The following is a 13,629-nucleotide window of genomic DNA, read 5'->3' as shown; positions in this document are numbered from 1 at the left end:
AATTTTTATTTAATCATAGGTATTACCATAATATGTTTATACACTTATAGGCCTTCAAACCGTACAAAATTATAATATAAAGACACTAAATTAATATTAAAATCTAGCATAAAGACTATATTGTTTAGGCATTTGTCGTGCATTTTTCATTAGCTTAATTATCCAAACTAGCTAGTCGGTGCATTTCCTATGCTCAATTTATTCATTTAAGAAGCAATGGATTAGAAATAATCCCAATTTACTCTTGTGATTGAACCCTTTTGATTGCATTTCTTTTGAATGTAATTAGATTAAATTGATGGTGGGTCTTTTATTTAAAAATATCATATTAGTTTGATGATTAACTTTTTTTTTTAAAAAAAAATTAATTTTTTATATACATTTATAGCAAAGGGGGCAACGATATGTAAGGGGTAGAATTCAATTAAAAAGTAAGAAATTAGATCCTTTGGTTTCGGAATTTTATGGCTGCAAGACATGTTCTTGACAGATAATTAGAATTAACATCTAACAACTCGGCAACTACCATCCTATATATTAATATGGTCCCCTTTTGGTTTAAATAATAAAAAATTAATTTGTGATCAGATCCTGAAGAATTATAATATAAGATCCTTTTGCCATCAAATTTTCAATACCATTTATTACTGTAGGTCACAACCTAACCAATTAATTTTGTCACTTACTTATGTGCACCCATAAATATCCCTTGCCCTAACTAACTAGTTTAATTCAGCATTACCCATACACCACTTAGATATTCTTCCTTTTTTCTTTTTTCTTTTTTCTTTTTGCCTCCTTTTCCAGTTAAGATATATTTGTTTAATCATTCTTATTCACTAAAAAATCCATGAAATTGGCTTACACATCAAGCTTTCGCCTTAAAAATAATACTCGATACTTACGTTATTATATCATTAAATGAAAATATAAATATAAATATAAATCTTTCTCGAATTCACTTAATATTCTTTTTGATAGTATTTGCTTCATATATTTGATAATTTAAGAAAATAATACATACATAGGATAATATAAAAGATAATTTATTTTGTTAATTATTTTTAAGATAAGCTTACGGGCATCGTTTTTATAGATAAGCATGAAGGGGGAATAGCTTGTCAAAACTGTAATGGTCGACACACCAAAATCGGTCCATTCTACCCATGTGGCTCCACGAGTACCACGGTTTTGTCCAAATTAGGTTGAATTTGAAATTTACATTCATTTTTTCTATCAAATAAATTAATCAAGTTCATATATAAGGTAGCCAGAGAAGAAAAATATCTAAATATTCTCAATTTAGGAAAAGAATTGGTTATTTTCACACTATTTTTCATTTTTAAATACATATATTCTTATTAATTTCCTTGTTTTTAACTAATGAAATAATGGGTTTACATCAAGACGAACATTTTGTGAGAAAAACATGACATACATGGGAATTAGAAAAAAGTTTGGTTTTTATGTTAATAAAAGATGATTTAGGAATTTAGGAATTACAAATATATGAATTTCTTTTTTGTTTGGAAAAGATTTGTGGATATTATAACCTTTCCCTAAGTAGAAAGTATTGGTGGAGTGAATTTAAGAAAATTAGAGGGGAATAACGACACCCAAAATGAAATCCCATATATAAAAGGACAATTTAATTTTAGTATTTCTCTTCATTGGTATTAGTTTTACCTTTGATGTAAGTAATTTATAATAATAAGGTGAAATTATTTTAAGAGTGAATTTTAAATTTTAAAATTTATCGAGTTAAAAAAGAAAACAATAATATAAAGCACTTGATTTGAGATAATATTATTGCATTACTAATCATATGATCTAGTAAAATACACAAATAAAAAGAATAATTAGCTTGAAGGATGGTGATAAATAAAAAATAAAAAAAGAATTTGGGGGGTTTTTGAAATTGATAATGAGAATACAAATAGGGGCAATTTAGTAATTGAGAAAAATAAAAAAAGAGAAACCAAACTGTAGCCAATGGCCACTGAAATCCAAAACGCACCAAAAAGCAAAGATGACCTACATGGGCCAACCTTTTATTATCCCCATCGTCGCTATCTGCAGCTGTTGCCATTGCTTTGCTTCCTTTGGCTGTTGACATAAAACAAATACAAATAATTTCCCATTACTATACATTTTATATATATATATATATATGATTTTTCTATTTACTTATCATAACCTTTGCTTCTACATCCAAATATACAAATAAATATTATTTTATTTATAAAAAAAAAAAAAGAACCTTATGTGACCCTTCTAGCGCTCCTTTTACCCGGCAAAAAACAAAAGATGTAACTGAAGATTCCATACCTTCATTTCTTAAAATAAAGAAGAAGAAGAAGAAGAAGAAAAAAAAGAAGAAGAAGAAGAAGAAGAAGAAGATTGAGGCCCCAAAAAAAAAAACTTTGTTTCTTTTCATTTTTCAAATATTTTTGCTTTTGATATTGACAGGCAGATCCCACCATATAAGATATAAAAAAGAAAAGAAAAAGAAAGAAAAGAAAATTTAACCCACACATTGCATCTTCATAAAAACCCTTAATAATACAATTCACCTATGTTTGCTATTTTAATTTTTCTATTTTCTTTTACATTTTATATCCTTGGTAATATTGCTTATTGCTAGCTAGATAGCTATTGGCGAGGGTATCGAACTAGCTAGTCCTATGCAAGGTGACTCAAGCAGTGTGCTAGCAAATTCAGCTGCAGATGTCGCCCCCACCGCGACTAGGGTCCTTCTCCATGAAGGTGGCGATGAAGTTGGCGGCCGCGGTGGTGATGCTTCTGGTGGTGGTGGTGGCGGTGGCGGTTTGTCAAACTCAGGTGAAGATAGAGTTCTTGTCGATGAAGCTGACCGAATGAGTTATGGTGCAAACCGGTGGCCTAGACAAGAAACTTTGGCCTTGTTAAAGATAAGGTCTGATATGGATGCAGTGTTTCGTGACTCGAGTCTTAAAGGTCCATTATGGGAAGAGGTTTCCAGGTGATTGAATTTGGATTTTCTTTCCTTTTCTTTTCCATTTTTGGAAAAGATTTTTATGAAAAAAAATTATAAAGATTTGAGGTTTCTGTTTCAACTTGTGCATAGAGATCTGTGTATGTTTTATCACCCTTTCACTGAATTCTTGGTTTTCTTTCTGTTTTTTTATTCTTTTCTTTCTTGGATCTTTCAAAGCTTATGACATTTTGTTTGCAGTGTTCTTGATTTTTCTGGCATCTTTGACACTTATATTAATGAATAAGAAAAAAAGAAAGAAAGAAAGGTAATGTTGGTTACTTGTCTTGAAAGAGTGATCAGTAATCAACAAAAAAGAAATGGTTTCATTAATTAGATTCTGAATTTTAGATTTGTTCATCTGATTTTTCTTTTCTCCACTGTTTGTTAATTATAATTCTACTGCATAACTGAAAAATTCTTTGAAACCAATCGTAAGAAAATAAACAAATTATTGTTTCCTTCCCCTTTTGATTTTGCTCTCTATAGGTTTCCTTTTTTCAAATTTTCATTTAGTCTAATTCATAGTAAAGAAGTAAAATCAGCTAATAAATGTGTACATATATTATTATTGTTACTGCTTATGGCAGGTTGGTATGGTTTATTCCATGTCATCATATAGTTTGTTAGGTCTTCTCTCATCTTTTCTGGGATTGTTTTTACTTTTCCTTTCTTTCCTTCTTGATTATATAAAATTTAATTCTTGTTCATTTTATGTCTCCATGCATTCTTATGATCTTGAAATGAGTTTAATTAAAAATAAAATTCAGAAATGTTCTTGAAATGTTCTCATCAGGAAACTAGCTGAGCTTGGTTTTCATCGAAGTGCCAAGAAATGCAAGGAGAAGTTTGAGAATGTGTACAAATACCACAAGCGAACCAAAGATGGCCGAACTGGTAAATCCGAAGGCAAGACTTATCGGTTTTTTGATCAGTTAGAAGCCTTTGAAAGTCATCATCAATCACAACCAGCACTGCCACCGACACAGCCATCACCACCATCAAAACCTCAACCGGTGACAACGGCAGCTACTACTACCACCACCACATTGCCTTGGTCTAATCCTCCTGTTGTTACTCATGCTACTGTTCCATCAACAGCAAACCATCCTGTGAATATTACTTCTCAAAACAATATTGTTATCACCCCAATAGTGGATCCTATAATTAATCCTATGCCATTGTCATCTTCACAGCCTTTGAATCCTTGTCAGAATATGTTCCCAACTTCTTTTCAGAACCTTACTTCTCATCTATTTTCGAGTTCTACTTCATCTTCAACAGCCTCGGATGAAGAATTGCAAGGAAGTACTCGAAAGAGGAAGAGAAGATGGAAGGACTTCTTTGAGAGGCTAACAAAAGATGTTATCAAGAAACAAGAAGAGTTGCAAAGGAAGTTCTTGGAAACAGTAGAGAAACGCGAGCACGAAAGAATAGCACGCGAAGAAACTTGGCGAATGCAAGAAATGGCAAGAATCAATAGAGAACATGAGATCTTGATCCAAGAACGAACCACTGCAGCAGCAAAAGATGCTTCAGTTATTGCATTCTTGCAAAAGATATCAGGTCAGCAAAACTCAATTCAAATTCCAGACATTTCACCACCACCACCACCACCACCAGCCCCCGCACCCGCACCCGCGCCAGCATTAGTAATGACATCACCGCCAGCACTACAACCACCAGTATTGGCACCAGTACCCGTACCGGTACCGGTGTCACAGCCTAGGCCTCCACCGGCACCTTCAGTACCGATAACGAAGTTGGATATTCCAGGAAAGGATAATGGACAGAGTAATAGCAATGCTGCTATAGTTTTAAGCCCTTCAAGATGGCCAAAAGTTGAAGTCGAAGCTCTTATTAGACTAAGAACCAGCCTTGATTCGAAGTATCTACAAAATGGACCTAAAGGACCTTTGTGGGAGGAGATCTCAGCAGGGATGCAAAGGCTCGGATATAGTCGAAGCGCGAAAAGATGCAAAGAAAAATGGGAAAATATAAACAAGTACTTCAAGAAAGTCAAAGAAAGCAACAAGAAAAGGTCTGAAGATTCAAAAACATGTCCATATTTCCATCAACTCGATGCTATACGGAAGGAGAGAGTCAAGGGTATTAATGACAATAATCCAGTTACGACAATGGAGCCCTTAATGGTACGGCCAGAACAGCAATGGCCTCCTCAACAAGGAAACCTGCAGCAGCATGTGCAAGTCAATGGAAGGGAAATTATGGATCATCATAATATTGGAGAAGACGAAGAAGAAGAAGGCGACGACGGTGAAGACGACGACGACGACGACGACGGTGATACTGAAGAAGAAGATGAAGGCGGTGGAGGTTTCCAAGTAGTAGCAAGTAAACCACCAGCTTCCCTGGGCAACGGTGAGTAACACAAGAAGATACAGAACTGGACGGAACGGGACGGAACAATACATAATATATATATATAAAAAAACTTCTCATATTAATTATCAGAATTTACATGGAGGACACTGTCAAACATACATCTACCATAATTTTTTTTCTTCTTTTTACTGCGACGTGCAAAAAGTGGAATCAAACTTTTATTTTATTCTTTTTTTTTTTTTACTGTTAGATGACAAAACGCCTGGGAGTGCCGCATTGATCAACGATGCACGCTGATGAAGTTGTCCGATGAGAGAAATACAGGTCTTCTGCTTAATTGCCATGAATGACAGTTGTGCCTCTTCTTTAATTTATGCCCATACACATGGGTTCCAGACTATAGTGGGATCAGCAATTTCATTTTATTTTTTTTAAAATTCTTTTCCTTTTCTTTTCTTTGATTTCTTTCTCTTCTTCTTCTTTTGCAAAAAAAATAAATAAATATATATATATATATATATATTATTTGTTAATTAATTTGTTACATAAAGAAAACTGCATAGAGAAAGACTGCACAAAATAAACAAATAGAAGGGATGTTTTGTATTTTAGTCTGTGTCCATTGGAAGTAAAATAAAGAACGCAGTGCTGTTTCTTTCTTTGTGTTTTCTTGGGTGTAAATGAGAGATTTGGGTTTTAGTGTTCGTGTTCTTATGGATTATTTCTCCATAAGAAATAATCGAGAGAGATTTATTCTAATGCAGAGAGAAGTATATAATTTTATGTGGAGATTCAAAATATCTGCATTCTTGATTAATTTGACAACAAGTGAGAAGAAGAATTACACATATTTATTAATACTAAATGTAGTATGTATGAATTATTAAATAGTGATTATATATATCTATATATTGTTTACCTTATGTTAGAGTATTATTTTGATACTATATTATTATAAGTCTATTTTTTAATTATTGATAATTAATTAGTATTATTTTAAACATCCTTCTATTAATATAGATTGCTAATGAATTCATATGTAATTTATAATTATTTATATGAATCAAAATTATAGAGGTAAATTTTATAATCGTCAAGTACTACTAATTAAATTTTAAAAATAGATACATTTGGTTGATCAATAATTAAGGAGTTTTGCTAGAATATTATTATAGCACTCTACCGTTATACTTTTTTTTTTTAATTATAGACAATCGTTCGTTATTATTTTAAATAATTTATATATTTTATTCATCCTCCTACTGATATAGATTGTTAATAAATTCATATATAACTTTTAATTATTTACATAAGTCAAAGTTTATATGGATGAATTTCATAATTGTTAAATATCATTAGATAGAAATATTTAATAAATAAAATAATATATTTGATTGATCAACAATTAAGTATTATATATAATTGACTAATTTAAAATTTAATTATATATAAATTATTGAAATTAAAATAATATTAATTTTTTAAAGTTTATATTATATTATACACCCATCGTACATTAGTATTTGATTATGTTAATAAATTATTAAAACTAAATTAATATTTATTTTTATAGATTTATATACTATCGTATATTTATAGTATATTAGAATGACTCATATATATAATTTATTTATTTATTTAGAACTTAATTTCAATGTATTATTAATTAAATTTTAGTATAAAATGAAGGATATCTATTCGTGTCCACTTTTTAAACTCAATATTTAATATATATTTACATATATAAAAATATTTTTTAATTTTGTCTATCTGTTTAAACTGTTAAAAATAATAATTATTTTACAATTACAACAGTAAATAATTTTTACTACAAGAGTGCCTATATCTTATTGACGAAAAAATTATCATGTGAGTAAATATTTTTATATTAAATGATGTAGTTTTTCTTAACATTTAAGGTCTTTAATTATTCTTTTCTTGTACTTTAATATCCTATCAATTTATATCTTTTAAAAATTTAATATTGAATTTCAATAATAAAATCATTTATCAAGTATTTGATATAATATTAATTATAGTGAAATTGAGTAAATAAAAATACAAAATATTTTCCTTAAAACTGAAAAATAATATTTAGAATAAATTTTATCTATAATACTTCTTAAAGTATTCATAATTTATTAGTATTGCATTACAAAATGATAAAATAATATTTAATAATATTACAAAAATCTAAAAATACAAAGTAAATAAATAAATAAAGCATCACTGTTCTTTTAAGTGTAAAAATCGGCAGTTTCATTTTTTTACGGTTTTTAAGGAGACAATAAACTAATCCAGTTGGAGTAGGGGCCCGCAACATGGACCTACCAAGAGGAATCTTCTAAAGACATATTTAATTAGGTTCGTGTGTGGTAATAATTAATTTATTTCCATTTCTATTATAGTGTTGACTTTTCATAAAGCTCCATACTATTCATTATTTTCCTTCATCAATCATCCCATCGTTGATCAGAAATGTTTGAGCATCATACTTGCACAATAAATTGAATTGGTGAATACATTACAGTTTTTTTCTTTTTATTTTTCTCGGATATATAATAATTTTAAATATATATCTCTCCATTATTTTGACTGAATGAGATTTATTTTATTTTGATTTTATATTATGGATTCATTCTTTATTCTGCTTTAATATACAATCCAATTTATATATTTATATATATTTATCATTCTCTAAAGAGTTTTTAGTTTAAAATCTTATTAAGATTTGTTTTTTGTCTAGATATTTTATTCTTATTTGAAAAAACCACTCCCATCCTCATCGAATATGAAATCAACTATTTTTATCTATTACCTCGAAAAATTCATTTAAAGAGTTAAAAACCGTTATCAAATTGATTTAAATATTACCCAATTATCTTTACGTTTTATGTAATAAAAAATGAGAATTAAAAGTTGAATTCTAAATCTTTTGACCTAGAAGCTCAACATTATAGAACAGGGTCCATTTTGGCCATAATGTAGAACTGTGAATATGTATATTATTGCCCAGTTTCTTGGGAGCATAGATTGTTGCATTACCCATTACAGGGTGAGGTCCACAGGCCAATTGAGTGGTCATGATCTATATGAATATGGATATTCTCTTCTGGACAAGAGTGTTAAGATTTAGAAGCTCCTGTGTACCTATCATGCATAGGCACAATTACTCACAAGACACAGCTCTATCTTTATCCTCGGTAACATTTCATTTTTGTTTCTTCATGGACTAGATAAGGTTCGAACCATTTCAATCAAATTTTAAAAGACAAAATACCAGCCTGGTGATGTGGAATTTTAACGTAACTCGATTACCCTTTAATAAAATACTTTAAAGGATCAAAATATAAAAATACGTCCTTTAAATTTCTCATCATTTGTTAGGTTATTTTTTCTCCAAATATCTTATTTCATCACCCTATTGAATTAACAGCAATTTGCACAATTAATACAGAAACACCCATAATTAATAAATTAATCATTTCATTTTCTTCTTCATTAAAAGAAATTATTTCTCAAATACTCTACTTTTATTTGTTGCATTTAAAGTTTTAGCTTAAACAAATCAGAAATACACTGTAACTACAACTGATTTGTTCTATCCTACTATATTATATTTTATCACATACTTATAGACATATATACTTATATATGATTATCTATTCAGTTTCTCTTAATCTATATGAACATAGATTCATAATAAAAGTCATGAGGTCGAAAAAAATTTAATTATAATTACATCATATGAAGTTCTCTAAGCTTATTTAGGTTGGCAGGTGTAGAAAATACAACAGTATTATTCTCACTTGAATCCTACTATGCCAGCATCTAAAGAAAGCAAAATAGTGGAGTAGAATGATTTTCAAAGCAAATGTAGTGTCTAAGTAGAACGATTTTTAATAATAAATGCAGTTTCTATCTCAACACTCAGTTCACAATCTTTCTTATTCTTATACTTGCTGAAATGATCCAGTTGAACTATCATTAGGTCTATGGTCTGATCTAATGGGAGAACTCCATGGAACTGAGATTGAAGCCTCAAATTTGAACCTTCTTTCCTCCCTCTTCATGATAAAATATTAAAAAAGAAAGATCCACTTCAACTTATAAGTCTCCACCTAAATTTTTGTTTTCTTTGTATTTTGATTTTTGAATCTTAATTAAGAGTGCTCCGGTACATTAACTTATAACAACCCTGCCAAAAATTATTGTCAGGTATCATCGGATATGTCAAACATTTGATGCAGATAATTAATTATGCATGCACGACCTAACAGTAATTTTTTTTTATGTAATAATATTGTTAAAAGAGTTTATTCGTTAATATTTTATCATCCGTAGTAATTTTATATGGTATTGTTCTAAATTAACTATAAATATATATATATAATTTTTTTTTTTAAAATAATGAGATAACTAGTGTCATAAATTGTGTTTCAATAGTCAAGGATAAATACATACTGTAAGATGATTAATGATACATACACATTAGATTATTTTATATATATTTTTGGAGACATAATTATTGAAGTAGTAAATAAAGTTTCTTTAATTACTTTAAGGTAAGTATTCATATGAGGTAAATAATTACTCGTTCTGACAGGGTTTGAATAAATTAAATTATCATTTATTAAATTAAAAATATATATTTTTATCGTCTCATTTCAAATAAATTCCTATATATATATATATATATATATATATATAATAAGAATTAAATTTTTATATTTTATTATTAATATTATCATTATTATTAGCAGCAGCAGCAGTACAATAGAGCTTCAAACTTTCTTCGTTTTGTTTGAATAATTATATTTCCATTTTTTTAATTGTGGAAACAGAGATGGAGCCACGTAGCTGCCGCGTTGATTAGGGAAGCAGCTTTTTAGAGAGAGAGTTAAGGTTGTCATTTTCTTAACCTAATTTCCATGATGAATTCCATTTCGTCATTGACTACCATTCCAGCAGCGTAGCCTCTTCTGACACTAGAGTTACGGCCTCTCCTACCTTAGCTTTCACAATTCTAACAGGATCTCTATCTGTGTGGTTTTCTGTGAGAGGTTTCAATCTTTTAAAAGAATTCAGACAAAAAGAAAAGTATTTACATATTATCCGTCTATCAGATAATAAGTCAAATGTACCATTAGTAATACTACTGGGACTGTGAATGGGTCTAATTAATTATTTTTTTCTATTCTTTAGTAATTTCTAACTCTCGTATACCAGAATCACGTATCCCTTAACTGTAATCTGCAATGTCCTATGCATACACAAAAGCACTATCAAGTTTGGGCCATTGAAGCTATAGGCAAGGTCCATGTCCCAATACCACTACGAAGTTTTTGTGTGTTCTTAAGGCACATAAACAAGTGGCCTCAATATGCAAACAAATATATAAACCCAAATTAAAAATTTTAATTAGGATAAATTATTATTATTATAGCATAAAATTATGTGGGTCCCAAATTTGGCTTTTCATAGACTGCACAAGTCAACTATAAAATCTGTCAGTTTGTTATGGGTTTGATTGATAGCCCATGCTCAGGTTTGATGCGATCAACTCGTTGAAGCCTGTCTTGTCTAATGCTTCGGCCTGCTTGAAATTTTGAGTACCACACACTTATAAATCATTATTCCTTCTTCAAAAACTTTACCCATGTTTTCGTCCTTTCGATTTTCTTTGCATATTTTCTTGACTCGCATATTGAGAGCTCCAAATATCAGTGTGACCCTAATTTGCTTTATTTGTTAGACTTCGCAACAACAACAAAAAAAGAATTAAACCTCTAAATTAAGTATCCATTAGACAATGTGATATACAACTTATCATAGGAAGAGCTTGTGGTGACTGTAAATACAAATGACAATTGTAGTAGTAGTGTGCAATGGTTACTTGAGTCAGTATTTGGTCTGCGGTGATAAAGGAAAACCAGATTTAAGAGCTCTAATTTCTGTGCTTTAGTTATACTATTATAATTTGTAAAGAATCCCCTAAATACAATATATATGTTAAAAATATACTCTCTGTTTTTTTATACAAATAATTAATATATAGTATTAAAATATACAATATTCATATATATTATTATTTTAATTTTTTTAAAAAAGTATTATTTATTTTAAGTTTTATCTGATTTCTTTAACTCTTACCGGTTATTATGCGATAAAAAGAAAGAAAAAAGAGAAAAACTCCTACCGGTTATGGATGCATCAGAATAGAACCCACAGCTTTTGCCGCGTGGCATATTTCTAGTACAGAGAGATGCCGGCACCAACCTTTATAAATCACTGGTAAGCTAAATACCTTATCGCTGTACTCTTGCAAAAAGAAAAATATATATATATCAATGCATAGGGTCATCCACCACCTCATCACATGACCATATTATATATATATATAAGGATGAAATCCTCCAAAATATTGTCTAAGAGTGTGTTTATCTAACACTGTGTTTGGAATCACTATTAGATGTTGAAAAAAATAGGTTAGAAATATTTTTATTTAATATAAATTAATTCCTTAATAAACTTTTTTTTAAGAATTTATTTCTGGAAAAAATATCAACTTTTCTGCTTTTTGTAAAAGTAATTTATAAAATAAAAATTGAGATTGAAAACCTGAATGCCAAACTGACCCTAAGAGAGAATGTAGACCAGCTACCAATTTCCATGCATTTCGGTACAATTTAGCCTTTGTCCCAGACGACAACGGAAAATGATACTGATAAGAGCTCACCCATCAAGTATCAGTAACATTATTGGCAGCAGCAACTTTACTTCGTTTAGGGTCCTCATGTGCTCAAAATCACAAGAAGGGATTACTTCAAATGTGTATATGCATGCTGCCGAAGAAACAGAAGAGGACAAGGGGATGATGAAACTGGCCAAGGAGATTTAAGCAAACAAAACAAATTATCAATCACAGACTTAAGGATTTTGATCAATTTCTTAATGAAATTTGTGATCTGGGTAAATATTATTATCGTTCACTGTCATTCTTGGTGTCCTTCGTCAAGTGATGTCTCCCAGATTGGCTCCAGTGACTGTCAAAGAAACAGGCCTGTGACATATGTATGAATGCTTGGACATGGAATCAAAAGTATCAAACAAAACTACCAGACGGAAATTTAATAAAGTACGATTTTTGTGCAAGTCGGATTCTAATGTAAAATAAAAACAAAAAAAAATTAATTATTTAAGTATACTAATCCAAATTAAGTAAAAAATAATAGTTTTTTCTTCTTCTTTTTATTCCTCTTTCTTTTCATGTGATTATTATGTTCCTGAAACATTATACATTATTTCTAAATAAATACAGCTTACACTACTATTTATATAAAAAAGAAAAAGAAAAAGAAAAATATTAATATTCTATATTAAAATCTTCATATCCTCATAGTGGTAGTTTTTTTTATTATCTTTTAATATGTTTGAGACTGTACCAATTTTATAGTGAATATAAGAACACGATTATATTTTACTATATAGTTTATTGCCTATTGACTCTCTTTTTTTAAATAAATAAAAAGATATTAGCTCTTAATTATAAAGAACATATCCGGCTTTATAATTTCTTATATATTTATATTTTCATTATAATAACGTGATAGAATAAATTAAAAATTGTATATTTTAAAAGTCTAATTCTAAATTAAATTATTACCTTTCATATTTTTTGTGACTCTGACATAATATTTTTAATTATTGATAATATTAATTTTACATTTTTAAGAATATTATTTAAATTTTATAATTTAATATAACAATTAAAATCTGATACTTTTTCTAATATGAAAATAAATTAATCCACAAAAACACCACGTAAAAACTTTATAGTTGACCTAAGTCTAAAAAGGAAATTATAAATTTTAGCAGTCTTTTTTTTTTACCATTTGTTCATGATTTCTTTTTAATTTTAACTATTTGATACAATAAAATGAAGAGAAACCCTTTCTTTATATCCTTTCCTATGTTCCTTCATGTTTATTTCAGCTTATTTGTAGCAAAAATCTAAGATATGTTTATTTTCTAGCTTCGATATACTATTTCGTTTTTAGGTGAAATTTTTCATCACGTAAAATGATTGTTTTGAATTATTCTTTTTTTATTTTTATTAATAATTATCTTTCATTTTAGTTTTTCCAAACCAAATCTCATAATAATTGAATCCCAGGCATCTTATATTAAATCTAGATTTTCATTTCTTTGATCTTTTTGCAAGAAGTTAAGCGACTAGATTCATTTAATGTTCATTATTATTTTCTTTT

The 13,629-nt window shown here is 29.0% G+C and overlaps 1 protein-coding gene and 1 long non-coding RNA gene across 2 annotated transcripts; one reads left to right on the top strand and one right to left on the bottom strand.

Moving 5' to 3' along the window:
* Positions 1–1,777: 1,777 nt before the first annotated feature.
* On the bottom strand, positions 1,778–2,384 carry LOC125369193. Its single transcript, XR_007214814.1, has 2 exons — positions 2,261–2,384; positions 1,778–2,106 (listed from the first exon to the last, which is right to left on the bottom strand). It is a non-coding gene; the product is annotated as an uncharacterized LOC125369193 (long non-coding RNA).
* A 116-nt stretch (positions 2,385–2,500) lies between these two features.
* On the top strand, positions 2,501–6,017 carry LOC8262324 (trihelix transcription factor DF1). The gene is made up of 3 exons (XM_002532382.4): positions 2,501–3,001; positions 3,810–5,395; positions 5,610–6,017. The coding sequence occupies exons 1-3, from the start codon at positions 2,685–2,687 to the stop codon at positions 5,654–5,656; spliced, it is 1,950 nt and encodes a 649-aa protein (XP_002532428.1). The 5' UTR covers positions 2,501–2,684; the 3' UTR covers positions 5,657–6,017.
* Positions 6,018–13,629: the final 7,612 nt, after the last annotated feature.

Source organism: Ricinus communis, chromosome 2, assembly GCF_019578655.1.
Source record: "Ricinus communis isolate WT05 ecotype wild-type chromosome 2, ASM1957865v1, whole genome shotgun sequence".
NCBI classification, from domain to species: Eukaryota; Viridiplantae; Streptophyta; class Magnoliopsida; order Malpighiales; family Euphorbiaceae; genus Ricinus; species Ricinus communis.
This window is presented reverse-complemented; position numbering and strand designations above follow the sequence as displayed.